The sequence below is a fragment of the Vanellus vanellus genome (genome assembly GCF_965231255.1).
Source record: "Vanellus vanellus genome assembly, chromosome: 1".
NCBI lineage: Eukaryota > Metazoa > Chordata > Aves > Charadriiformes > Charadriidae > Vanellus > Vanellus vanellus.
The window spans coordinates 177450756-177478529 of NC_138905.1; the positions used below are offsets into that span (position 1 = coordinate 177450756).

The 27774-nt window shown below is 37.5% G+C and overlaps 2 protein-coding genes across 2 annotated transcripts; one reads left to right on the forward strand and one right to left on the reverse strand.

The window, feature by feature from the left end:
- Positions 1 to 4469: 4469 nt before the first annotated feature.
- BORA (BORA aurora kinase A activator) lies at positions 4470 to 20768 on the reverse strand (the record flags this gene model as incomplete). The annotated part of the gene is made up of 11 exons (XM_082484549.1): positions 4470 to 4655; positions 6697 to 6828; positions 7222 to 7823; positions 8886 to 9039; positions 10382 to 10602; positions 11912 to 11968; positions 12745 to 12810; positions 14035 to 14116; positions 15711 to 15756; positions 19369 to 19475; positions 20613 to 20768. 11 exons carry the CDS (start codon positions 20766 to 20768, stop codon positions 4470 to 4472), a joined length of 1809 nt encoding a protein of 602 aa, XP_082340675.1.
- Positions 20769 to 22160: 1392 nt separating this feature from the next.
- On the forward strand, positions 22161 to 26354 carry MZT1 (mitotic spindle organizing protein 1). The gene is made up of 3 exons (XM_082498281.1): positions 22161 to 22238; positions 24303 to 24448; positions 25842 to 26354. The coding sequence occupies exons 1-3, from the start codon at positions 22190 to 22192 to the stop codon at positions 25863 to 25865; spliced, it is 219 nt and encodes a 72-aa protein (XP_082354407.1). The 5' UTR covers positions 22161 to 22189; the 3' UTR covers positions 25866 to 26354.
- Positions 26355 to 27774: the final 1420 nt, after the last annotated feature.

Below are 27774 nucleotides of genomic sequence, written 5' to 3' on the forward strand. Positions count from 1 at the left end.
TAGTTCCTGGTCTTAAGTGCTAGCAGACTATACTCTTGAAAGATAAAATTCCAGAGACTCACACTTCCTTCTGGGAAAGGTCTCTTTCACACCAGATTAGCTATGTGTATATAGGCACAGAGAGAAATCGTACCATAAAAGTGCATTAGTCTTTGTCCTAGACCTTAAGGCAATTTAAAATCGTTGCTTAGCCTCTGATGAACTGCCTTAAAAAAGAGGATGGAAGCCATCAGTTATATTTGCACAGGTAACAAGTTTTGCAGTGATTGTTCTAGCTTGTATTGCCAAAATGCTGGTGAGTTAGAGTTATTAATTAGAATTCTCAAAGAAACCCTAAATGTTTTGTGCCTTGAACTGCATTGTTACGATGTCATGGTTTAACCACAACACACAGGCAGGCCTATATCAGCCTATATCACCTGGCTATGTCGTCATAAAAAATGTTACTTGCTGCAAGGACTGAAGTAATCTTAAGGGTTCTCCTAGACTCAGTGCTGAACTCCCTCCACAGGGACTTCCAGGTGGTTGCTCTTGAATTCTGCAAGTTAATTTCAGTAAAAATCCTCCAAAGTGCCTGGGATTAGAGGAGTTTCCATAGACCGGCTCTGCTGATGCCAATTCCTGGCTCTCTAAAGCCAAGAAACTGCAATTCCACACACTACAGGTGTTCCTCAGAGATAATGAAGAGTTACAGCCCACAAACTTCTATACTAGTCACTTCCTCCTCAGTGGGTTTCCTTGGGTGATCCGTGGGTCACAGTTGATCAATATGTGGTTGTCATGTGGCCATATTTACTCGCGTCCCTGTATGCCATCATTGTAAAGGATTGCATCAGATTTGTAATGGACATATGTATAAGAGGCATCAAAAGGAGACAACATGTTTAACCAATTGCAATAGAAAAAACCCACGCCCTGTGAATGAGATGTTTGGATCTTGTCACCACTCTAAAAGGCTTATTTGGAAACTTTAAAACCTGTTTGAAGAAGGACGTGCAGAGCACTGGATCTATAACTGGTACTACACTTTGAATTCAGCACTGTGTATTATAGTACATGAACCCATTTTTTAACTGTATGTATGTATGAGAGCAAAAGCTCGCCAAGCTCCTTGCCTGATCTTCCACTCTTCCCCAGTGCCCCCCACCCAAACAATATACACCTACATGTGTTACAGGCAGCACTGAAATGAAAGATGCTGCCAATTGCAGTAAAAAAAAAAAAATTTCAAAAATAATACAAACAATTAGGTATGAAAGAGATGTCTTTATTCTGTTTCATTACTCAATTTACAATTATACACGTTAAAGGACTCTGGTTAAAACTACTGAAATTAATTTAATGTAAACAATGACCATTTTGTGCAAGGGGTGCCAACCACTGTAAGTAAGTACAACTAGAGAAACACAATGGTCAAATGATTTCCACAATAATTTGCACAGTAGGTTTCTTCTACAAAACAATTATAAAAACATAAAAAATATGCACCTTTTCATAAAATAAATAATTCCTATCTAATTGAAGACTATAAAACAGGACAGAAAATATAGGCAATTTATTTGGGGGGATCCTTAGTTATTTCTCACATTCACCCATTTCTGCTATTACTTTTCCCTTACCTTTAAGAAAATACTTTTACAGGGTGCAAGTAAATATTTCAGTGATTGCTTTTTTTATTTGTGAATACTTTGAAAGCCTCTGATCATCGAACATATCACTATAAAAAAATCAAAAAATTTATTAAAAAAATAAAACCAAACCTTAATTATACATATCATGTCAAACAGTTCAGAATCAGATCATAATTTGGACCAACATGCTTCTCATCTTCCCCTTTACATAAACACTACTACTATTTTTAGTAATCACACTTGCAAAAATAAATCCTCTGTAGAGTCCGGAAATCTGAAAGTCACCCTTTCAATTCATTATTGTTAAAGAGAATTATCATGAGAAACAGAAAAGACACAAGGTCATAAATAACTTTTGAATCTCAGACCAGTCATGCCTTGCTTTTGAGCTACCAACTTACTAGCTAAAGCCAAGAACATTTTGAAGGCCCTATTCAATAAATTCATTTTCCAGAAGTCTAAGTTCATTCTAACAAAATTAAACCCCTAAGAGTTATCAATTGAGTGTATTTTCAGCTTTTAGCAGGGCACCGTTTCAAGATCATGAAATAGATAATTCAGGACATTAGGTTCAATTACTGTCAATCTGATAACGCGTTACAGAGATACTCATTAAATTGCTATGGAAGTAAAAATAATGCATGTCATGTTTGCTGGTTAGAAATCTGAAGTAATTTTTTTAATTATTTTTGTAATGTGAGAACTAAAACCAAATGATGCTTTATTGATGGTACAGAAATTTCCCTTTTTCTTTAAGTGTATTTTTCAGAAAGCCTTCACTGTTGAATTATTAATGAAAATACTTCAAGAACTGTTCTATTCATACAGCACATGCGCACAAGTCTCGGGTCTAATGCGTTGTTTTATAATGCTATGCAATTCCATTCATACTTCCCCTTCCCCTTTTGAGATTCTTTGAAAAAAATATTGTCAGTTGCCTTCAAATTTAGGTCTGACCAACTCTTTCAGGCTTCGTGTGCCAGTAGCTACTCATCAGCCACAGTCCATCACTTTGGTACGAGCCCTTCTGTGGGTGGGGGAATAGAATAAGAGGCAGAACTTCCATCCAGTATCCCGAGACTGGAAATCCTTGCCATAAAAAGAGGAGGACGACTTCACCTGGAGCACGTACTAGAATGGACTTTTCTTTTCAATGAATCCAACCAAGTTTGCTTCAGAGCTCCTCTGTGTTTGTAAACATAGAGCCCTGAAATGTCAGTATTTCCCTTATTCTCTTCTTTCCCCCTTAGTGACTATTATTAGATTATTACCATATGGGTTCTTTTAAACAAATCCAATGAAATTTAACCAAATCTGATTTGATTAGGCAAAGGGAGTTCTGGCCTTCCAGATCCTCCTCATTCCATTACTTTTGTTCATTGATGGTTTTCTTGAAAGTATCAAGAGTCTGTTTATATTAATACTTTTCACAGTGAGTGTCATGCAAAAATTAATTATATTTCTAAAAGTTTATCTAAATATTTTGATAATTTCTGTAAGCAGACATAATAGTATTGGGAATTAAACATAAGAGAGAAGTGTAATGATTTAACAGAAGGAAGGCTGCACCATTCTCTTAATGATGTACCAAGACCAATTAACATTGCACCTTCTTATGTTCCTTCGAAAGGGTACCAGAGCATCAATTTGGACACAAGTGTTCTTAGGTAACACTGGTGGAGTCAGGTGATCAACTTCAACATTAGTACTAATACAATTACTAAATTAACACTATCATTTAATTTTAAAGTAACCAATAGTACATCTTACTTCAGTATATACATTTTTGAGAGTAAGAATTGCTTGTTTAGGGGGAAGAGATTCTATTTTCCTATTAAGAGATTTCCATCACTTGTCCTTTTCCTTGATTTCTGTCAAACCAAGAAAAAAACTGATCAAAGAATTGCTAAAAGGCTACTTCTGACACATAGCTTATATTATTACTGAGAGAATTTTTTTTTTTTTTTCAATTGTGGAAAAGTACATAATTTCCAGAACTGGAATAGAGTTTTCATACAGCTGTTCACATAGGAAAGCTTAATTAGAAGGACTAGCCTGGTATTAAAAATCAAAGCACCCACTTTTGACAGTTTGCTGTCTACTATAAAACATACACATATTTCAGGGACCCCTTTCTGGAACACTGTAGTTTATTCTTTCCTCGTGAAAGTCACAGCTGAGTTTCATCACTGTTACTTTAGACTGATACTGACAGACACCCACCCGCCTCCTGTTTCCCCGGCCCAACTCTCATCACACCCCCAGCTGCCCATTTCTGTCTAGTCACTCTTCCTTGGCGGTGGTGCTAGTATTCCTGAAACCACACAATAAATCTCATCGGGGAAAAAGCAATACAAATCAAAAGTAACATTCCTTTCCTTTTTCTCTCCCTCAAAGAAAGACTTTCCCTTGTGCTTTTAGGACTTGTGTCTTAAAATGCAGGTGTTTTTGCAGTTACATTAGCACCTGTGCAAGTTACTTAGGTTTGTTCAGTCTATCTAAAATAGTCCTCTTGAAGCTGAAGTTATAGCCAAACTTTCAAAACCAGCCTCCTCATGGAATCTACCCTGATCACAGAAGGAACACAATTCTGAAAAAACACTTTTTTTTTTTACTAAGTCTAGCCGCCTTAATTTTCAAAACGATCACTTAATGATACCAATAAATCTGTTAATAAAACCTGAAAAAAACCACATTATTTAAAAACTCTCTTAATATATACCAGACAATTTATTACATTTGCGTTAAAAAAGCAAAATAGTAGGTATAATCCAGATAACTGAGGTCATATATATAAAGATTTATTAGACAACACAATTTAAGATCTCCATCAGAAAGCTACATACCATTTTTGTGAAATCCCTGAACTTGATTTTCATTTTTATGTTTCCAGGCAGAAAGGTTGCAAGTTGTGTTTTGAGCAAATACTGTACTATGTGTTTCTGCTTTTTGGAAACAGGATTGCTCTTCTGGAGATTTTGCTCTCAGCAGCTGATTGTCCTTATGGTTTAAAGCAGAACACTCCTAAGTTAATAAAGAAAAGTTAATTTTAAAACCATTTTCACAAAAATTCCCCAAAAGAAACAAGATCAGAATTCACTAGCTGAAAATGTCAAGTTACAATTAGTAGCTTAAGCTTAGCCTCCCATCTCTCCCCTTCTGAAATGAAAAAGAAATGAAAGATAATGTTTTCTCTGCACAAATCTTTGCGACGTGTGGTCAGTGAGAATCTCTTTTCAGAACACACATGCTCTGAATGAGCCAGGCTGGATTGTTTCAGCCAGCAAATTCCATGCTTTTTTCTTTTCATTCTTGTGGGTTCTCTGTTCAGTGAGGGTTGAATGAAGTACTTAATGCCTCCACACTTAAATCCTAATCCCAAATGCAAAGTTAAGCTCAGATGGGATCTAGCAATTGAACACTAGAAGTGGGAGAAGACAGCTGCATGACATTGGTGAGTCTCTAGGACAGGTTTGTTATTAGACAATCGATTTTGATGAATACATTCACATGTATAGTTCATGTCCAACTGGGTGACTGGGGCGAGATCTCAGAGTAGATAGGTATTTCTAGAAGTTAAAGATAAAATATCCATCTCTTCTTCCTGTAAGGGCACAGTTATCCTAATCTTAAATGAGCAGAGTTCAAAATTTAACATCAATGGTCTGTAAGACACCATCAATCCACTCTTTACCTTGGCAGGAAAGTGGCTATTAGCATATCACAGAATCACAGAATGGTTAAAGTTGGAAGGGACCTTGAAGATCATCTAGTTCCAACCCCCCTGCCGTGGGCAGGGACACCTCCCACTAGAGCAGGTTGCTCAAAGCCCCATCCAACCTGGCCTTGAACACCTCCAGGGATGAGGCAACAACTTCCCTGGACAACCTCTTCTGGTGCCTCACCACCCCTGGAATAAAGAATTTCTTCCTAATATGTAATCTAAATCTACCATCTTTCAGTTTAAAACTGTTACCCCTCGTCTTATCGCTAGACTCCCTGATTAAGAGTCCCTCTCCATCTTTCCTGTAGGCCCCCTTTAGGTACTGGAAGACTTAAGAAGGTGTCCCTGGAGTCTTCTCTTTTGCAGGCTGAACAACCCTAACTCTTTCAGCTTATCTTCATAGGAGAGGTGCTCCAGCCCTCTGATCGTCTTCACGGCACTCCTCTGGACCTGGTCCAACAGGCCCATGTCCTTCTTATGTTGGGGACCCTAGAGCTGGACACAGTGCTCAGATACAGTATGTCAGATACAGAAATAGTCAGAGCTGAATGGGCTTATTTGAGTCTCTTTATAATCTGGTACTACTAGTCAATACTGTCTCTCCTTCAGACTGTAAATGACATTAAGTAGTAGACCATAAAATATTACGTTTGTAAGACTGTAAGACCATAATTACTGACAGGGGATGATCTTTGCCCTCTCCTCCAAAGGAACTAGCCTTGCTTCCCATTCTGTGGAAGAAGTAGAATTCCTTCCCATTAGACACAAGATTAAAAGCTTGGGAGTGTTGCTAGATAGGTATTGCCTTTTATAGTTTGTTTCGAGTTCAAAATAGGTCATCAAAGGGCTTGTAATCAAAAGACTGTACCCAAGCAGAAAGTTCCCCACCAAGTCAGCATGCCAGGTAAGGTCCAGAAAACTTGAGTCTAGTTTATGCAAAGAAGTGAAGGACGTTTCCAAAAAAACGTGCTTCTCGCCAGGCACACATTTAAAAAACTTAGCAATAAAAAAGCAGCAAGAACAGAATCAAAAACAAGAGACAGACTACAATACATTAGAAGCCATGAGCAGCCTCACAACTACCTTTTATGCACATACTTGTTTCCTCTGAAACTACCTTTGGCTTTGTCATAGAACACATCAATTTTATTCCCAGCTTACAGTAATTGTCCAGCATATAGTCCTTGTTTTCAACATAATACTTGAAAGGATGCTACATTAACACACTCTCTGTGATCACCTGATGGTCTCTCCCCCCAGGCTCCCCGAAACTGAAGACAACAGGGAATGGATGCTTTAGATGAGAAGCCTATTGCTTTTGTATTACAATTTAACTCCTACCTTTGTTCTAAGCAGCTGAGATTTATTCTGAAACGTGTTTGTATTCACATCATTTTCTCTGCAATTGGTTTCAGCCCCTGCAGTATCCATAATGCTGCTTCCACAAGTCTGTGTATTATAACCGCTGTCCACCTGAAATCAAGGAGGGCTTTAAAAATGTACTGCAATTTATCACCAATAAACACCTCAGATTCTCATACCTGATACGACCTGAATTTAACAGAACTTAATCCAACAAGCCAACTAGCATCAGTTAATAACAAAAGCAAATTGTAAATGAGTCCGTCAGAATTAGTTTGGATTAAGTTAAATGTATTACTGTACATAGTAACATAAAAATAATTTACAATTGCTATGCTAACTCTGCTGAGAGAGGAAAAAGGGGGTGGGGGAAGGAATGAAAGTCACAATACCACCTGCATGCCACATCCAATAAAAGAAAATAGACAACTGCTTCCAGAATGGTATACATATTAAAAGTTAGTATGTTGAGCTCAGTTTTAGAGAAGCAAAAAAAGAATTTACCTGAATACTACTGTTGTCACAAGGAATTGTGCTGCTTTCTGCAAGAGGTGACATGCACATGCGAGAGCTTTCAATACTGAAAGTAATCCCTGTCATAAAGCTGGTCATTGGTGCATTGCTATTGCCAATTGTTTCTTTTATCCAAGTGTTTTCCTCTGACACTTCAGTTGCATCAGCCATATCTACAGTATTATTTTCCTTTGAGCCTTCTATATCCTGAAATGATGACAACCTTTGACGACAAGCTTCCGAGTGATCTGGTGCAATAGACACAGTTGCTACCACGAGATGTGTACCATGTGCAAAGGTATCACCATCTTGCTGACGTATGTTTATTCTATTATCCATTTCTGGGAAATGAGCTTCTGCTGGAGAAGCATTTTCCTTGTCTTCCTCATCATCACCGTGATTCTCAACTGCAATCGGTATTCTAATGACAGAAGTCTGATACTGGGCAGTTCCTCTACATGCTCCAAGCCTCATGGGAGAACAATTTTTAATTGGAGAACAACCATCTATATAAGGACTTCTTGTACTTGGGGATGTCATTCTATTTGAGGAAGAAGGAATATCTGGAGAGCGAAATGTAAATTTTCTTTGGTCTGTGAAAAACAAAGTTATTCTATTAGATATAAGGTGGAGTTAAAGTCATCATCTTCAAAGCCCTACAGTCCTTTGAATAATTATAGCAAAATACATAGTATTTCACTGACCAGTCTCCCAGCTCCAAGGCCTCCTTAAAACAAACAAAAAAAAAACAACCAAAAAAACAATAACCAAAAAAACCACACCAAAACCCAAAAAACAAACCACCAACACAGGTGAACTATAATGGTAAAGGCAAGTTTTTATCCCATTTTTACTGCCAAACTTGTTTCCTATGACATGGTTTGCTGTATTCGAGACCTTGCATTTTCAAATGTCAATACAACACAGTGTTCAAAGGAAAATGTGTAAAGGCTGGTCCTGTTTTTTTTCCCTGAACAAATATCAATACACACATTCTACAGGTGTTTAAAAAATTTTGGGCCACAATAAGGTTTTTCCCAAGAAAATCAAATGAGTGAGAAGACACCTATGCAATCTCCACATATAATGGTGTTGAAATACCACAAAGTTCATGAAAGCAAAATCACGTATAAACATGGCGTTAAGTCTTACCAGGTAGTGGACAAAACAAAAAATACTGACACCTTCTAGAGCAATGAGGACACAAAATATTCCTGGTACCTTCACTAGTCAGTTTCATTTCAAATAATCTTCACAATTACATGATTTGAAAACTCAAACTAAACATTCTTTGTCCAATTAAAATTCTTCAGGTCGGGCCCAATCGGAATTGTGACCTTAGTTCAGACATATGGCTTTAAACCCCGTCCTCACACTAGATTAATCCTTTAATATTTCACTCCTACTAGGTCTCAATTCCTTCCTCTAAAATATTTTCCCTAGTTGATTTTTTGCAAGCAGATACACTTCACTGTTTGTTTCACATCATTATTTCACTGCTAAACAGTAAATGTGTCACACAGGAGGAGACTGCTCGTCTGCCAAGCACAGTAACTTGTCTCCAAACAAAAACAAGTTCCAGTAAGAACACAGCAGTTTTTGTAAGAAAACTGTATCAATCAGGAAAGAATAATACATATACAATTAAACCATACCTGACAGTGGTGTCTTTCTTATGTGAAAAGCAATTGGTGAAAAAGTAGGTGAACCATTATGTGCAGGAGACCCCTCTGGAAATGTGGGACTGGTTATACTTCCCAGACTGTAAGCCCTCGCTCCTCCCTGAATAGGACTTGACGAAAACTGACCCTTCAGTAAAAAATAAAATAAAACATTAAAAAAAAAAAGAACATATTTTCATAATGTGAACTTTGATGAATATGTGTATATAAGTAGTGTTTTAACAAAAGCTTAATATGACAGCACTGATGAAAACTAATCCTCCACAATGCTAATTCCGTCATTAATTTAGCTTAAATATTCCAGTTGCAGCACTTCACTTGGACTTTATGTTTCTAAGTAGGAAAAGAGCAATGGACTCAAACTGCGACATAATACCAACTAAGTCTATAATATCCGTTATATATAAAAGAACTGTGAGAAGCCTAAACAGAGAATTAATGCTATCTGTGTATATAGCCCAGTATTTAATCTCAATTTCTTATTCACACCAATGCAGATGAAAGCCAGCCACTATTTAAATTTTAATGGAATCCATATTACTTGAATTATTTAACTCGGCGGCAGACAGAATACTTTTCCTTAAAAGAGAATAGTGGTTGTGATCTTGCTTAAGAGTATGGTGCAAAAAGAAATGTCACTTTTAGCAGTGTAATTATGTTGTAGGAATTCTTTACTAGGTTACCATAGTGAAGACTTTTGGTTTTTTAAGCCAAACTCCTGCTGGGTTAGTTTTTCTTTTACATGCACTTCAGCCGCCAGATGAAACCATACCACCTAAACCAGTTTAGCTGTGCTATATCCACCTGGGAATAAGATTCATCTTGCTTAATTTAAAAATTAGACATTATGTTCTGTGTTCTGATAAATGTCTAGTCATCTGAAATCTCTATTCAATGGAAAAAAAAGCATACTTAGCACTGCATTCAAAGATCCACAAGTCATTTTTTCCAACATAAATGAGTTTATGAGCTATAAGGGAAATAGTATCACCTGTTCAAATCAACTAGTAAACCAGTATTTTAGACAGCAGCTCACAGATTTAAACAGGCAACTTTTTGTATATACATTTTATGAGAAAACAAAAAATGGTTTCAGCATGCTTTCAGCAAGTCTTGTATAGGTATAAATTCCTACTTCCTTTTCATAGCATAAAATTAAAGCATAATTCCTTGTATAAAAAAGAACAGCAGCACAACATAATAATTTGATATAATAAAAAGTCAGTTCTTTTAAGACTTTTTTTTCCTTTTTTTTCCTCTGAATTTGGAAAAAACAAAACAAAACCCCAAACCAACCAAACCTTTGGTCTAAAACCCACTCTCCCAAAAAGCAGTTGTAGCTTATTAAAAAAAATGGTTGTTCGTCTTGTGAAGCGTGTTAGAACACAGAATCAGTACAGCCTGCTTTAAGAACTACTCTTGTGCCTGGTAAGTCACATCCCATCCAGTCCCTAAAACAGGCTACTTACTGAACTAGATGTTTCCAAAGGGCTTCTGCACCGGACTGGCGATATGTCTATTGAACAAAGCACTCCAAGTGCACTCCCACTACCACATGGGCTATGCAGAGAAGGGGACAAGCACTCAGATACACTTCTATTTTCTTCTAAAAACAGCTTTCTTCTAAGTGATGAAGAGCTCAGATTTTCCTGAGACTGGTCTGCAAATTCATCAGTTCTAAAATATTCACCTAGAAATGCAGGGGAGAAGTCACTTCCAATAAGAACACCAGAGAAAAAAAAATATCTTCCACTACAGAGACATAGATAACTAAATTAAAACATTTAATCCAATTTACCAATACAGCAAGTAATTAATCTAATTTATGCACCTATCCCAAAGGATCACTTGTTATCATTACAAAACGTCCACTCTGTCTACCAAGGCTCCACTTCTGCCTATCATCCTTTAATACTAAAGTCTGCATTTAAAAAAAAATAAAATAAATATTGGCTAGCATCTACTTACTGGCCTTTTCACAAAATTGTATTATTCTTCCCATCCAAGTTGTTAAAAATGGATTATTATACAACCCAAGCAAAACTAGACCCTTTTTCAGGTCAGCCATATGCTTTGATGCTCATCATGATACATCCAAAGACAAACCAGATTCAAGTCTAAGGAAGTCCAAGCAGTTAGCAGTTTACAGTAGCAAAGCATACAGATGTTAACAAAGACCCATTAAAATATGCTGCTTATCAGATTATTTTAGTTTTTTGCTCTTGCTCTACTCTAATTGGATATTCCTTGTAGAATAATTTTTTTGTGAATTCACAAACTATATATCGATGGAAGCATTTGTTAAGATGAAACAGGAAAACAATAGATATGGTTCGGTTTTTCTGTTTTAATTTTGATGGCCCACAATCAGGGCTGTGAACTTCAATACTGAGATAGGAGCATACAGCCAAAAACTTCTGCGCTGGCTATACTCGCTATTCCCACACATGAGCTGTAAAAACAGGCCAGGCCTGAGAAGCTGGCAGCAACTGATATAGCAGTTCTAATCAGACAGTTATTTTGGACTCTAGTCTCCCCACTCAGTGGCCATGGCTTTTTTGCCACCACACAACTTCTAGTCACCACCATGGCTTCAGTTAAATTAAAGACACAGAATTAGCTTTGCTTAAGGCAAGGTTGGGCTATGAGCCTCATGGCCAGCAATCTTTAAGTCAAACAGCTCTGCTAAGTTAAATAACTGCTCTGTTTGGAGGAGGCAGGGGGTGCTTCTGCTTACTACCTTTCATGCATTCAGAACCATTGACCAGTTTCCAACCGTCCTCCATATCCCTCCTGTCTTCGTCTCTACACACCAATCATATATTTAATTCAGATGTCCCACGCAACACGCAGTAACTATTTAGAACACATGCTTAAAACTTTCATTCATACATTAGGTTTTCAATATTTCATAGGACAAAAAAAGAACCAGCAAACAATACAAACCCAAGTTTTCTATTTAGACCTTCATAATTAAATTCAGATATTACACAACATACCTAGTATTTTCTCTAAATTAAAATCCACTGGCAAAGACAGTACTGTCTGACAAGCAGCTGCAAGGAATAAAACCAACAAAATTAGCTTGCAGTGACCTTTTACTAAAATTATAGAAACAAAAATTCACTTTCAAATTGCACTACAATTAAGCTATTTGAGTTACAAATGCAATAAGGAAAAGTGTTAATTAAAGCTAGGATTCTGATTTGACAACACTACAGGCAGCACACTCAGGCCCAGAGATAAAAAAAAAATACAAGGCTTGTAACATTGTAACAGAAAAGCCTCCAGAGAGGCATTCTTAACTGAGGAGACAGATCTCTGCAGAAGGGAAGAATTCAAAAGGAAATGGGAGAAAGATTATCCAAGCATCCTGGGGGAAAACACTACCTATTTATCTAAAATGAAATAGTTTAAAAGATTTCTTAAGATTTCTGCTATTTACTTGGCAGAGAAAATAATCAAGTTTCTCTAACCCAAACGATTCCAACAAATTAAAGATTTCTTGAAACTGTAATTTACCCATAAAACTGAGGCTTATAGTCACTTTTTAATTCTGAAAAAAGTGCATATATTGAGTTGGAAAAAATGCACTCAGCAGTCTATAGAGGACTTCAGTCTTTACTTCGGAAAATATATGAAAGAGTAAAATAGAATTAAATTACTATGAGAAAGGAATATTAGAATTAATAGTATTATACAGCTCAAGAAAAATATGTTTTGTTAATACTCCTGCAAAAAATCATTCAATTTTGAAATTAAATAGCCATTTAAAAATGCCTTATTTTGCTTCAGAGAAAGCCTGTAATTTCAGACGTTGCCTTTTACCCACCATTGCTTTTCCCCGGCTGCAAAGTCTGCTGTCTTCTAATTGGAGAAATGTTATTTAGATCTATGGCTGTAAAACAGAGAACAACTTAAATTTAAGCATGTATTGCATGTAGAGTTTTGAAACCTAGCAGCAGTAAGTTAGAATATTTAACACAAACACAAAATTTTTGCATCAAAGTTGGGAAGAGAGTAGAAAGGAGTACTGAAGAAAGGTTACAATTATAGCTGGTTAAGAGAATTTCAGCACCCTTCTATTCAAAAAAAGCTTATTGAAGCAGGATCAACTTTGCCCAAATCTTTGTCTCCTGCTCCCTCCTCTACATTACAGAGATTTAAAACAAAGTCGGTTTATGCTTAACCCTACAGGCTGTGTTCAAGTAAAACACATCTCCAGAAAATCATGCAGTCCAGACTTGAAAACAAAGATGAAGGATCTACCCCTCCACCCCTTTTATACAACTAAGAAACACATATAGACCATTTTCTTTCACCACTCACTTTCCCAAGTCTAGGATTGCAGCTTATGTTCTCTGTCCAAGAAGTGGTAACCTTACAATTGACAATTAAAAATACACTATTCACAAGCTGCACCTCCTTGATAAAAAAAATTTAACAGTTTAGACTCTTCCAAATCTTGCAAAAATCCCCAAACACTTATTTGAGAATTTCCTACCAAACAATACTGAATGCAAACAATATTTTATAGCTGACATCTGTCCAGCTTGTAATCCATTTACTGTGTATTCTGTTGGTTATAGGTAAACTTCAGTATCAAAAGCATTAATAATGAAGTCTAATAATAGCATAAACGAAATAAACGTAGAAAACCCACAACCCTATGTACAGGGAGAGCGAGCTAGCAGGACACTAAGAGGACAACAGGAATTTACATAGCAAATAAGGGTAGAAAAATATGGAACTCAGCAGTCAGGGTAAGTCAGACAGACGTGCAGATATCAGAAGAAAAGAGCAAAGTAGAAGACTTGGGTGTTACCAGTATTGATGCAGCAAAGTTATGGGTGTAAATGAAACTGGTTGAAGACAGGCTATGAAAGGAAAAAGATTTAAGAACAGGAAGCAAAAATAACAAAAAGGAAAAAAATTATGTGAGATCCTGGATTAATAAATTACTTGTAAACAAAGAAAGCACTTGGAGAGAAGAGCTAAAAATCTATCATTGTGCCATCTTATATCATTGACTCTTAAAATTTAAATTCAGGTTGAAAAAATTATGCTTGATAATTTCTCCAAAAGCTAGATAATTTTGGGTGGACACACAAAAGCAACTTACATTTAGTTGAATTAAACTGAGAAACTTGTTTGCCTTCATGTTCAGTCCAAGGAGAAGGAACTATGAGTCTTTTTGTGAAAAACTAGAGTAGAATAGAAACAAACCATCTTAGCACATTTAAAAACTGGAGACGCTCAACTTATATTTAGATTAGTACTCTGAACGAGAAAAGTTTAGGTCATACCTTTTGCTACTCATAGATCTATATTTTAAGAATTTTAACTCTTCCTTCCCCAAAACCTATAAAGATAGCTATCCCTTATACCCAAAATATATGTCATTATTTCAGGCCCAGAGAGTTTAAAGAAAAAACAATTTGAAGAAGACCCCGGGTTCGTTATGACACATGCCACCACAGATATTCCAAATCTGCAGAGTGAAAATTGTAGAACAGTTTCCTTTAATACTAATTTAAACATTTGAATTGTCTCTATCGTACCTATTGCACAGTAGTTTAACATAATAATTTTCCAAATTTTCAGCTTGTTAAATTGTTATATTTTGACAATTGAGCTATTTTGCAGAAGTGCTAGAGACACTGCAGTAACAGTAAAAGAAGCGGACAACCAAGGCTTTTTGGCAATACTATTAGTGTATTTGGCTAAATTGGTTAGCCGTGAAACATTTACGAGTACCAATACTTCAGTCTTTTTCTTTGAACCACAAACTGTATCTGCTGTCAGAGTTGCGCTCTAGAACACCCCGATGCTGAGGAGATGAACACTATTACATAGCTTCAAGAAATACTCAGCAAATCCTGTTCTCACCTTAAAAGCAAGACTCAAAGCAAATGAAAACAACTCAGCTTGAAACACCCAACTATTAAAGGCATAATTTTTATCAGAGACATGGTTTCAAGCTGTTCAGCTGCATAATCCATTAGCTTATGCCTCACAAAGAAGAAAATATTATTTTTAATGCAGATTTAGAACAGAGTATCTTAGCTGTGGGTCAGTTACATAGCACCTTTATGGAACCAAAAAAATATTTTGTTTATAGAAAGAGAAACTGATAACAGTATGATACAATATAGAAAGGTCAGTAACACTAAGGAAGACTTGCCTATCAGAGTGTTATTTTACTTTATATTTTAAATTTAAATTGAAATAACATTGCAGATTTCTATAGTGAAGATTTGAAACACTTTGCTTTTCCTTCTTTGCTAGACAAATGGATAGTAAAAAATAAAATGAAAGATGGACAGAAAGAATTATAAGCTGCCAGAATAAAGTCTGTCCTCCAACCGAGCAGATATTGCAAGAAACAAAAAAAAAAAAAAAAAATCACCAAGGTGCTGCTATATTTTTAAAAATGCAATAAAAGAAACTGAACTACCTAACACTAACAGTTACTGTAAAACCTAACATACTCAATCATTATTTTTAACCTTAAATTAACTACCTATAAGAGTCATCTTACAGTTACATTCCCACTAGCCAAGCAACGTGAAATAAATGAAATCTGCTGGTTTGACCCACAGGTGTGTGAAAGAAGATGGAAAGAAAAAGATCATGTGGATTCCAACTACAATCACAAGGGATGAGGATACAAAATTACTCTCTTACTGATCAGTAAAATATAACAGGCTTCTGGGTTTTGAAGTCCTATGAGACACGGATCTTTTTTGCAGGTATCTAAAACAAATCAGTACTTGATAGCATAGAAAGTTTTATTACCTCCTCAATGGCTTTTTGCCTTCTGTCTTCTGTCTCCTTATCAATTCTAAGTAACAAATAAAAAACTCAATTATCAAAATCATCACATAAGTGGAAAAGTAGTCCAACTATGTAGTCTTTTACAGATACTCAAGAGAAATAAATGAAATTACACTAAACCCTAAATCTTATGATATTTTTACTGTTATGTGCAATAATCTCATAATATAGATCTAGAAATATAAATGCACTTCTCAGTTACTTCAGTTCATTTGATAAAGATCTATCATTTATAAGTACATATTTGCAAATCTTCTGTTTACTCCTTATTTCAACAAGTATTTTTATCCGCACAAAAACTTAATCATAACTGATCTTCCAAAATAATCCATTTAGTTATGTTGAACTTTTCATATGAATAGACTTTACTATTAAAGTTGACATGAGATTAGACTTACAAAGAATCTCACTACAAAATCAAGCAGAATAAAGAACTGAGCTGTAAGGAACAAAAGGGCAACAGAAGATGCTCTTAGAACGTTTGCAGACTCAAATTCCTGACACAGCCCACTAGACCAGCATAGAGTTCCCCCTTTAAAATGGCTAATCTGACGTATTTTCTTCGGTTCGGGATACAATATCTTATTTCAGTTTGAATCAATTAACACATTCCCATACGAAGCTTTTTACAATATTTTTTTAAAAAACTAGGTTGTTACTTCAACCATCTTGAAATGATGTGAGTTTCTACATTTATACTTCAAGTCTCACTTTCAGTTACTATGTAATCTATATGCTTCAAAAAATTTTACAATGAATGTTCATCATTGTCTTAGCTGAATCACATAATGCTTTCATACAGAGTTAGTATACCTGAATTATCCTTGAATAATTTTAGAAATGAGTCATCTAACAGACATAATTAGCTACACAAACACATGTAGATGTACTCAATACATAAACTTTCCCTCACAGCCCTCTTTCATTGATGCTAATCAGACTTTGAATAGATCTGCAATACTTGGAAATGCTATCTCAACTATGTCTGCCTAGATGATGCTAAAGTGACAGTTCTATGAAGACACCTGCAGAAAATTCAGTTATTGTACCAAAAATAAGCATACAATCATTGTATATTTATGCATCATGGATCACAAGTAATAAACATCTTTACAAGCCAGATTTCAAAGGAGAAACAGGGGAACTGGGAAAACAGGTCCCACTAAAAGTGTTGGTTAGTGCAGAAGAGGATCTTTTTTTTCTTTAGTGCATAGCTCCAGGAAAATAAAAAAGAGAGAACGTCATATAACAAGAATAAAAACAAGCCAGTCTTGTATGCAACTTCAAGCAATAGAGCACTCGCAACTGTGACACAGTATGCAAGATTCAGTACAGGGTTTTTTTTAATACTTAACATACAATAGCATAGCATCCCATTTAGAAACATTCAATTTCTACCAGTAGAAATAAAAAAGAGGAAAGTTTGCGGATGAGACTGTGTCACTGTGTCTGCTCAATTACTGACAGACTATTTTTCACTAACACAGTCTGCCAGGAAAAAGTTCTCCTAATCATTTTATAAGCAGTGCAATAAACACACAGCACATAGGTGACACCCAGTTTATGGAAACAGTAATACTGCACAAAATCAAGTCTACACATGATACACACTTAGACTTCACAAAGTGCTCATAAATTTTTACACTGTGCTACTACACAAACTGTTTTCACCACATAATGGAGAATTAACAGCTTGAAATATTTATACACCAAATTTCTTATGCTTGTGGTTCTTTGCAACTTATTGAGAAAATGACTTTTTAACAAGCATTACTAAAATGGAGTATATAGTTTGTGTAACATTATGCACGCACTTCAAAAACTCAATTCTTTTATCAGGAACTTTTAATGTCAAGAGCTGTATTTACAACACTTTAGTCTCCATAAAGCAGTATTTATGAAATGTAAATTAAAATCAGTTGCCACACAAAATCTTACACACATGCACATATACATACATACGCATTTAACCATGTATAGTTTCCAGCCACCAGAAATAACCACCTCAGTCTGTACTACACTGAAACACACAAGCATAGACACAGCAAATCTACACACGGAGAAACTAGCCTCTTTCTAGTCATATCAGATGACTAAAAAAAATAAAAATCACAGGTGGTATGAAACAGTAGGACAGACTGAAAGGACACACTGAGACAACACATTTATATCTATAGGCCATGCCACTAATCATCATTGGAATTGTCACCCAAGCCATCTAAATTAAAGCTTGTGTGTGCCCCAATAGGCTTCCAGAAGCAATGTAATCAACTCCCTAAAAACATAAGGCTAAAGGCTTTATGACATATAAAAAGCACTAGAGTCTGAAACCTACAGGCTGCTGGAAGAAGGCCAGCAAGCAAACAGATGTTAAGAAAAATAACATCAACATCAAGACATGGTGATTCACAGATACACAAGTTACATTCTTTCTACATCTCTACTGTAGCAAGAAATTCATATTCCTTCTTATACCTCTTCCTGTTCAAAAAGGGAGATGTAGGTTCAGTCACAAACTAAGAATAGGTCTAATTCATATTTTTTTACAATGAGGGTGGTGAAACACTGGCACAGGTTGCCCAGAGCTGTGGTAGATGCTCCATCCCTGGAAACATTCAAGGCCAGGTTGGACAGAGCTCTGAGCAACCTAATCTAGTTGAAGATGTCCCTGCTCATTGCAGGAGGGTTGGAGTAGATGACCTTTAAAAGTCTCTTGCAACCCAAACCATTCTGATTTTATGAATATTCAGAGGACTCTTGCCCTAAACAGCTTGTGTTTCATTTCACTAACAGGACTTGAAAGTCCTCTAGGCAGAAAAACAGGATGGAGGATTGTTTTATTATTCTATTACTGTGGTGCTTCATGCCATGAGGTGCCATTCTTTGTGCCAGTTTGTATACAAGAAATGCATGGGAGCATGCACAGGATTCACCATTGTGGCCTACCCTTGGCATGCTGCTCTGTACTATCAGTGTGTAAAGACTATCCCTCAAGATGAGCTGTGAATACCGACCTTGTTTTACTTACTCATTTGTTTTCCCCAAGGAAGTTATTTTCAGAGAAAGGAAAAAGTTGAGATCAAGATCCCCAAGTTATTTCAAGTAACTAACAATCTCCTTCCCCGCAAAGATGGCATGCTTATTGGCCTCAAACCAGGTCTCCTCCTTCACATTAAGTCAAATCTATACCTTTCAAAAAGGGTATTGGCTTACCTAGCTAGCTCTCCCCGCTGTACCCTCCTGCAGGAGTCCCAAAGACCAAACAAGCCTACACTTCATAGGTCTCAATATGGAATACTCTGAGAAGATAAATTGTGTTGTGACAAGGAGCAGCTTGGTAACAATCACTGGCAAGACATTTTCTTGCTTCCATTGACTGTTTTCATCTGGCTGTCTTCCAAACTGCAATCAGAGTGGATTAGCAGTTCTTAACATTAAAAAAGAGCAACACAGAGGCAGCCTCATCTAAAAATTATATCCACATCAGAGACACATAAAACTCCATGGTAAAAGATTTGAATAAAAAGTCTTTAATGCCATGTTGAAATATCAATAAAGCAAAAGAACAGGTTCTAGTATTCAAGCTAAGTTAACTGCATAAAAACAGATGGTAAGTTACCTAGCATGACTCAAATACATTGCTTGGCGTCGAACATCTTCCGAGTCAATTTCCACAGGATTTATTAGAGCAAGCTGATCAATAGACCATCTAAATTTTCCTGGTGTCTAAAAAAAGAAATGGACATCTTAATGCTTGCTAGTCTAAAAAGATAAAAATAAAACCACAGGACAAATCTCAATGGAACAATGCAATCATAACTTCCATATAGTTTTTGTCAAAGAGAATCAGAAGAGTTTCTATTTAAGTGATCTGCTTAAAAAAATGAGTAAGTCTATCAGGCTTCTTTATCCTGGTAGTCATATCACAACAATTTACAAGACAAAGTGGAAGGTTATAGCTAATATTTACAAACTGAGGTGTCAATTTCTTCTCAATTTCTGAGGACAGATCTATTAAAGATATAGAACTTGGGATAAAATTTAGTTGCTTCTAGATTGCCACAATCAAAATTGCAGTTCCACAAAAACCCAGCGTCCGTTATCTAACCCAAGTTATCAAAATAATAGAGCAGCCTTCCTTTCACCTCACATTTCCAAGATGACTTCGGAGTTTCAACCCAATACTCATCCCGCAAAGTCTCCCTCATAACGCCACGCATAGTTCACACCAAAACCCAATTCAGATGTAAAGCAGCTTCACCCCTTTATTCAACAATTAATTACAAAATACTGTTTAAATATTTGTTTGAAAAATGACCTACCAAATGAGTATTCTTACTTTCATTAGCAAAGCATCATCTCCACTTATCAGATAATTCTGACTGCAAACCAGAAAGCAATTTGCAACTAAAAAGTGTTATATATACACAAAATCGTTACCTTGATTCTGTGAATATGCAAATAGCTCATAATAGAGTGTAATTAAGTTTTACTGGCATCCAGCCTGCTTAACATGTAAGTAAGAACTGGGTTTTTTCCAGTTTAAGTGGGACAAGAGCACCACATCCAGCTGTCCTTTATCTACTTGCAACTGGTTTAGGCACTTAGCAGGTATATGTTAATCTACAGATACACCTAATATCTAAAGAAAGAAAAAAAAAAAAAAAAATCAGGAAAGTAGGAAGTGGCAATTTTACTATTAAAGGCAGCATACTCCTGTAATTGGAAGAACCACCAAATGCCACCAAAATTCTTTGGCTTAGTATATATATTAAAGTACACTAAACAGAATACACTTTTTAATGCATTTCAAAATATTAGCACTACATCTGTATAGTTACACAACTGAAAACTAGATCTTACAGATGAGGATTTTGTTGATTTAAAGACTGAAGGACTGGAAACAATCTGCTCCTGAAGAGTATAATAATCACTGGGACTTTCAAAAGGATTCAAGATTGTGACTCGTCCTGGAGTTTCTGGTGTTATCTGCATTTTAGTTTCTTTTGTATCGCCCATAATGCTAAGCTGTACCTGGAAAAGAGAGAGGGAGAGGAAAAACGAAGGAAGTTATATTTTTTGACTTCTTAGGGTCATCCTGAAGGCTTTGGGAAGAGATGATCAATCATTTTCAAGGAGCCAGAAACAGAAGAGTAACAAAACCGAAGTCACTTTTGGCTTGGGCCTACTGGCACATGAAGAGCCGATAAGAACGAAAAGTAAAAATACATAGAACCCACGAAAATTAGACAGGAAAGGACACTCAAAGGGAGATTTAAAAACAACAAAACACCGTGTCCCGTCCCGTCCCCCCCAAAAAAAACAAAACAAAACCACACAAAACCAACCAAAAAAAAAAAGTATAAGAAAAAAAAAAAAAACAACCCAACAACAAAATGGCGACGAGCCAAGTATATTCCTGAACGGCAGCTCACGTACCCAACGCTCGGCACTCGAAGGGCTTCAGAAATTAAAGAGACGTTAAGGCAGCGGGGATAGCGCAGGGAGCGCCTCCCCGGGTGCCCCTCGGTGCCAGCCAGCCCGGCCTTACCCACAACCTCAGAGGCACAGACGGAGGGCAACAGAGAGCCACAACGGTGGGAGGGGGCTGCCGGGCAACGCCTGCCCTCCGTCCGCATCACACAGCCCCAGAAGCGGCGGGCTGCAGGCAGCTAACCCCGGGCGGCGGGAAGCCGCCGTGACGGCCGCTGAGGAGACGCACGGTGGCCCTTCACCCCCCAAAACAGACCGAGGTCGGACCCAGCCGCCGAGGGACTCTGGGAAGCGCCACCACTCTCTCCCGTAACGGAGGAGAACGGGGGAGAAGAGCCGGCGGGTCTGCGGTCCCGTCAGGCCGCGTCCCGGCGGCTCCCTCACCTGAGGCGGCGAAAGGAGCCCCGGGGAGATGCCCCGCTCAGCCCTCCCCCCGGGCAGCCCCTTCTCCCTCCTCCTTCCGCCCAGGTCAGTATCACCGAGCCCCACCCCAAGCCGCTCTTCCTCAGCCCCCAGCGGCTGCTGTGAGGAGGCCGAAGCCCGCGCAGATAGCTACCTGCCGCCGTTACCGGGACGCCGCCGCGTCCACTCATGCTCGCCCCAGATCACAGCTCCCGCCTTCCCCGGCGCCGGGCGGCTCTTTAACTAGCCCCACCCCCTCCCGGGCTCTGCCCCAATCACGACGCGCAGTCTCTGCTGCTAGGCCAATGGCAGGCCTCTCTTTCCCCCTCTCCCACTCGCTCTCGAACGGGGCCAATCGCTAGGGGAGCCGCCGCACAAATTCGAAAGAAATCCCGCCCCTCTCCTTCCTGCTATTGGGCCAGAGGGTTCCGTTTAGGGCGTCACGTGGGGCGGGAGTATTTGAACGATGTTAGAGTGACGGGGGGAGAAACGGAGGGAGGTTTGTTCCGCTTCCGGGTGGGAGGTGAGGGCGGCGCGGGGTCGCCATGGCGAGCAACGCCGCCAGCCTCAACGCGGTGCGGGAGACGATGGACGGTGGGTGGCGGAGGAGGGGTTGGGGGGGCCGCTCAGTGCTGAGGGCGGTATCCCGGCTCCGCTGCCGCCGCGCCGGCGGCCTCTGTGAACAGGTCCTGCCCGCGCCCCTCTCCGCCGGCTGCGGGGCCGTGAGGCGGCTCCTAATTAACGCAAGCGCCTCTGCTGTGACGATGACCACAGCTTGTAATTGCTTAAGGATTTAGCGCATAGCGGTTTCTTCTTACTTCACGTTACGCGTAATGTCCGAAACGCTTCAAGTATCCGTGTAATGGCAGTACCTTTGGGCCTCGTGTGACTTTTCTTGGTTTTCAAATTAGCTGTTAAGTATTTAATTTAGAATGCCGATGTCTTTTAATGCTTATAAATACATGAATTTGCTCTTCTTTCTCATCATTTGAAATGGTTAATGCAAATTAATGTTATCCCTCTCGGGGGGGTGGGGGGGGGGGGAGTGCATGGAGGGGAGAGGAAGGAACAAATGTGGTGGTGTGAGTGGTGCCACCCGAACTGATCCTAACCCCAATGTCTTGTTCCTGTGGACGGCTCATGTCAGAAAACCAAAGTAAATTACTTAAAAAAAAAAAGTTCCCCCCCCCAAAAAAAACCCAAAACCAAAAACACCACCCACCCCCCCCCCACAAAAAAAAAAAAACAAAAACAAAAAAAAAAAAACAGTGAAAAGTTTTGAGGAGAGTTCCAGAATCAGAATAGTTTCTGATACAAAAAAAACACAAATGGTGCTGGTTTGGGGTAGGCAATGTGAGAGAAGTGGCACTGTGATTAGTGGGAAATATGTCAGACGTTTTTAAGCCATGAGAAATGTTAGCAGGGTGTGTGAAAATCAGGTATTCACTTTCTCTCCCAGCCTCAATAGGAGGAATCAAAGCTGGCAGGTTCAGGAGGTGTTTCGGAGCAATTTGTACTGTGGAACTCTGGAATTCCATGGAATGGCTACACCAAAGACTTGTAGGGATTCCAGGCAGAGTGGAAATCTGCCAGGAAACCCCCTGAGGGTTGAAATAAGACTTTCTCTGGAAATGCCCTAATGAGGGACCAGAGGCGAGAGGGAGTTTTCAGGGGGGTATTGCTTTGTGTTCATTATTTACTCACAATCTTCTCTTGATTTATAGGTATGGCTACTGTTACATAAGGATTCCTTAGCAAAGACCTTCATGAGTTGAACTGGTCTAAAAACTAGTGTTTCAGCCACTGACCTGCCCACTCTGACCTGCTGCTGGAGGCAAGGCAGGACTAGCAGGATTGTTATGGCTGCTCTGATGCTTGAAGAGGATAAGGCCATTCTGTGCAGCTGGAGAGAGATTTGTTTGGGAAGGACAGTGATACTAAGTTCTCGTAACTGTACTTGATACCTACCCTCTCTCTGCTTCTGCAGGAATGTTTTAGATGGGAGGGGCGATTTACAGAATTAAAGACAAAGTAAGGCTTTTGAGAACTGTTATGGGAAGTGTACTAGTCTTCGGATTCAGGAGCCCAGGCTGTATACTGTATTTTATTTAGAATGGACATTCATACTTTAATCTTTTCCCGAGGTCAAATGTTTTTAGAAGAAACCAAATTTCCATTAACTGAAAAATGCAGTTGATCTTTAAAGATTTACTTAAAGAGAGTCTTAGAAATAGCCTCATGTTTGAACTTTCACTGCACTCAATAAATAAATTGTTTTGGATTTTTTTACTGTTCAAAATAACATTAATCTTTTGAAATTTCCATTATAAGAATATTTATTTAAAGTGCTTTGGTGAAGTAACTGCAAATGTCAAGCATTACCTTTTACATAATTGGCAAGCATGTTAATTATTGAATTCTTCACTTATTTTTTATTTGCCAAAACCCATTATCCAGTACTGAGTTTGCTGTGGCTTCTAGCTTATGCTGGAAAGATGACCATGACTGATGATGTTGAGGTTCAGACTTCAAGAGCTTTCCACAGCTGCCATGTTGACAGAGTCTACTGTAGAAATTAAATGTTGATGAATAACACTTTGGATCATTGAAATTTCATAGTCTGTAGGGAGTAAAGTCCTTTCATTTTTTCTGTTGCAGTTCTGTTTGAGATTTCAAGAATATTAAACACTGGCTTGGATATGGAGACATTGTCTATTTGTGTGCGGCTTTGTGAACAGGGGATAAATCCAGAAGCGTTGTCATCTGTTATTAAAGAACTGCGTAAGGCTACAGAAGCTCTAAAGGTAATGCTTTTTCTTAAAGCGTATACATTTTTTTTTAAGAGTCAGATCAATGTAATTTGTAAACTGTACTTTTTTTGTACAATTTGTAAATTGTACTTTAAGATATGACTCACTTTTAAATTGAGTAAATTAACTGTTCCATAGAAAAGGCAATGAATACAACTGAATGTAACATGAAGCAAGAAACGGTACAAATAAAATGTTTTCAGAAATAATTAGATTAACTCTTTTGAAGGGCGTAAAAAACCCAAAACCAACCAAACCCCACAGACTTTTATTCTTGTCCTTTGTAGCTATTTGCCCCCTTATCTGCATCATATCACAAATAGATTGCTACTTTCTCCTTTAAGCTATATCACCTAATTTCTACAACCTCAGGCCTAACAGTATGCAGCAGTACTTGTGAACAGGTACATGCAGGTTGCTGATGTAATCTTTACATATTGCTCTTACCGCCCTCTCCAAAGAGGGGATTTCATGGTGTGTATATATAGAGCTTTTCATAATATAGTATTTACCTGTTTAGTAGAGAAGGCAACTATGGTTTAAAAAAAAAAATAATCCTCATTTGCCTTTTAAAGTATTTTCATTCTTATCTGTCTACCTAAACGTCATGATTTCTTTTCCACTGTATCTTATATCCGTTTATTTCTGGGGAGGTGGAAGGGAAGCCTATATCTAGACTGACTGTCTCTGTTCTGGAAGACTGCATTCTGATTCTTAGAAAATTCAACTTACAGATTTTTGACTAGATGGATGCTAGTCAGGGCTATTGTTAACTGGTTTTCAAATTTTTTACGTCATTTTAACTTAACATTTTTCTATACTCATGCATATTTTATATTTGTGTACATGCTTAAACGTGTGCACACTTATATATATAACTATGTGTATATAAGTAATTGAGGTCTCGTATACTTCTTACTGGTGACCGTGATCAAATAATTGGCAGTATGATTTATGCAGTTATGATTAGTGTCATTCTTCTAAGTTTTGTCTCAATAATTTATCTGTATGTGTGGGAGCAATAATTACTATAAACTGTATAAAGAAGTAATGTTCAAAGAAAAAAAAACAATGCATTTGAGCATTTCTTGAAAGTGTTAGGGTAAAACATACAGCATACAAGCTGCTCAGATACAGGATATACAATTTAACACAAGCAAACAGTAATGGCTATGTTAATAGAGGCTAATAGCAGCTGACTTTTTTTTTTAAATGGAAGTATTCATTAGAAAACAACACTATGCATTTTATAATTTTCATAAGTATTTTAAAGATTAAGATTTTTAAATTCTCTAGGTAAAATAGAATAGTTACAAGAAAAGACTAAGTTTAATCTACATGGTGTCTACTTTTGGTGACTTGCAATAAATGTTTTTTCTGTTTCTAGGCCGCTGAAAATATGACAGGCTGAGATGGGAGAAGGTTTCTGTGTGAGAAGAATGCCAAGTTAAGGTTAACAGAGGCTTTGAAGATCACCAATATTCAGAAAAATAAGTGTGTGTGCAAAGGTTTCAGAATATTTCTGTAATCCTCTTGAAAAGGATCTCAATAAGCTCATTACTTGGTATTTTGGTGAACTGTGTGTGAATATAGTGCAATGTTTCTTCTTTGGCATCCAGTATTTTTTAAACCATGTCAGATACTGCATGCTTGCTGAGCTTACTAGGGTGTAGCAACGAATATTGTTATAATGAGTATAGCTTGTTAATGCATCCTTTAGAAGTGCTAATATATCCTGGTTTTAATATATTGCTTTGATGAAAAACTACATGTAGAATTTTAGTTCCGCTTTACGGACCAGATATGAATGAAGCCCATCCTGACTTTATTTTAATTAGAGTAAGGGTAGTACCTTAAGTCTCAATCTGAAAGTAAGAAATAAAGCACTTTTGATAACGTACGGAATGAATTGTCCTTTGATTCAAATGGCTGGAAAAAGTGTTTTTTAACTTGGATAGCAAAGTAATTTCAGTTACCCATGCAGAAATGTATGTAAATTTAAATTCTAGATTACATGGGATATTTTACATAGTTCAGATGTTACATTTGTTCTGACTACTGGACCTAAAAATATTAAGGCTATATTGTCAAAGCATATACGAGAAGGATAAGATTTGGTTGATGGGAATCAATGAGTCTTGAACTATCATTTGGTATAAGAATGTCTTTGCATTCCACACTAGGAGTCTTCACTGATGCCAAAGCAAGTGTTTACAGTATATACAGTAAATGGTTTATCGTGTTACTTTCCAGTAAATATCCTTGCATCCAGGAATTCTACTTTGCAAGAAATCATTTTCTTATGTATTCTTCATCTGCTGTTGTTTAAGCTTTTTTGATTTTTTTTTTTTTCTTTTTTGTTAGCGTGGTTTCAAGGTGTAGTGGTAAAGGGGCCTAAAGTAACCTCCAAGGTTAATAGGGTGGAGCATATTTGGAAATTAATCTGGAAGCTTTGTTAAGCCAAATGACATATTTGTTCAGAGAAAAAAGTTCCTTCTACTTTAAGAGTTTACATTGCATGCGCCCTAGGTCATAGCACTACAAAAAGCAATCAAGGAGGTGAAATACTCCATATTGCTGGCAGAAAATAGAAAAAATGTTTATATTACAATGAATCACTTGCTATTATTTCCAGTTAGTCTGGCCAAAAAATCATTTTAGGAGGTTGCTGTGGAAACTACTGAATAACCAAGCTAGGGGATTTTTAAGTGGTGTAATTTTTCTCACTCATGAACACTTAAAATCTTTTGTAAATTGGTGTTGTAACTTCAGATGTGTAACTTTTGAATACTGTGTGTAATGCTTTTTGAAAACATTAAGGTATCACTAGTATGAAAAGACATCAACAACGAAATTTATCCTAGGAAATCTGAAAAGTCAGTAAAACATCATGAAAACACCAGGTCAGTTCAGCACAAGTTAGCAATTAGCTCTATTACTTAATTTTATCTAGACTCAGAGCTACATCTCAAAAATGAGAAAAGACTGGGGAGCATTCTTGCTGGTTTCAGGAGTCGCATCTAAGTCTGTGAGTTCTCACTTGTGAAACTTAAACTGTGGAAGTTTTCTGTAAACTATAGTAAATGTGTCCAAAATAATGAAATAATAAGAAATATGCAGATATTAGAGTGCATGTTTCTGCTGGTGCTTTTCCTTTTCCTCCAGTGCCAGATCTTTGGGCAATACAGGAATTCTGATGACTTCTCTTGAATGTCACTCTCTTGATTACTTTGCATTTATTTATTTCCAGGGTTTTTTCTAACTTATTAGCTTGATTTCAGTTTTGGTTCTATGTCCTTGAAATGCTTAAAACCAGCTTG

Coding starts and splice junctions, on each gene's coding strand:
- MZT1 (XM_082498281.1), top strand. CDS start 22,190: ATGGCGAGCAACGCCGCCAGCCTCAACGCGGTGCGGGAGACGATGGAC. Junction 22,239..24,302: donor GGTGCGGGAGACGATGGACG/GTGGGTGGCGGA, acceptor TTTCTGTTGCAG/TTCTGTTTGAGATTTCAAGA. Junction 24,449..25,841: donor AGGCTACAGAAGCTCTAAAG/GTAATGCTTTTT, acceptor TTCTGTTTCTAG/GCCGCTGAAAATATGACAGG.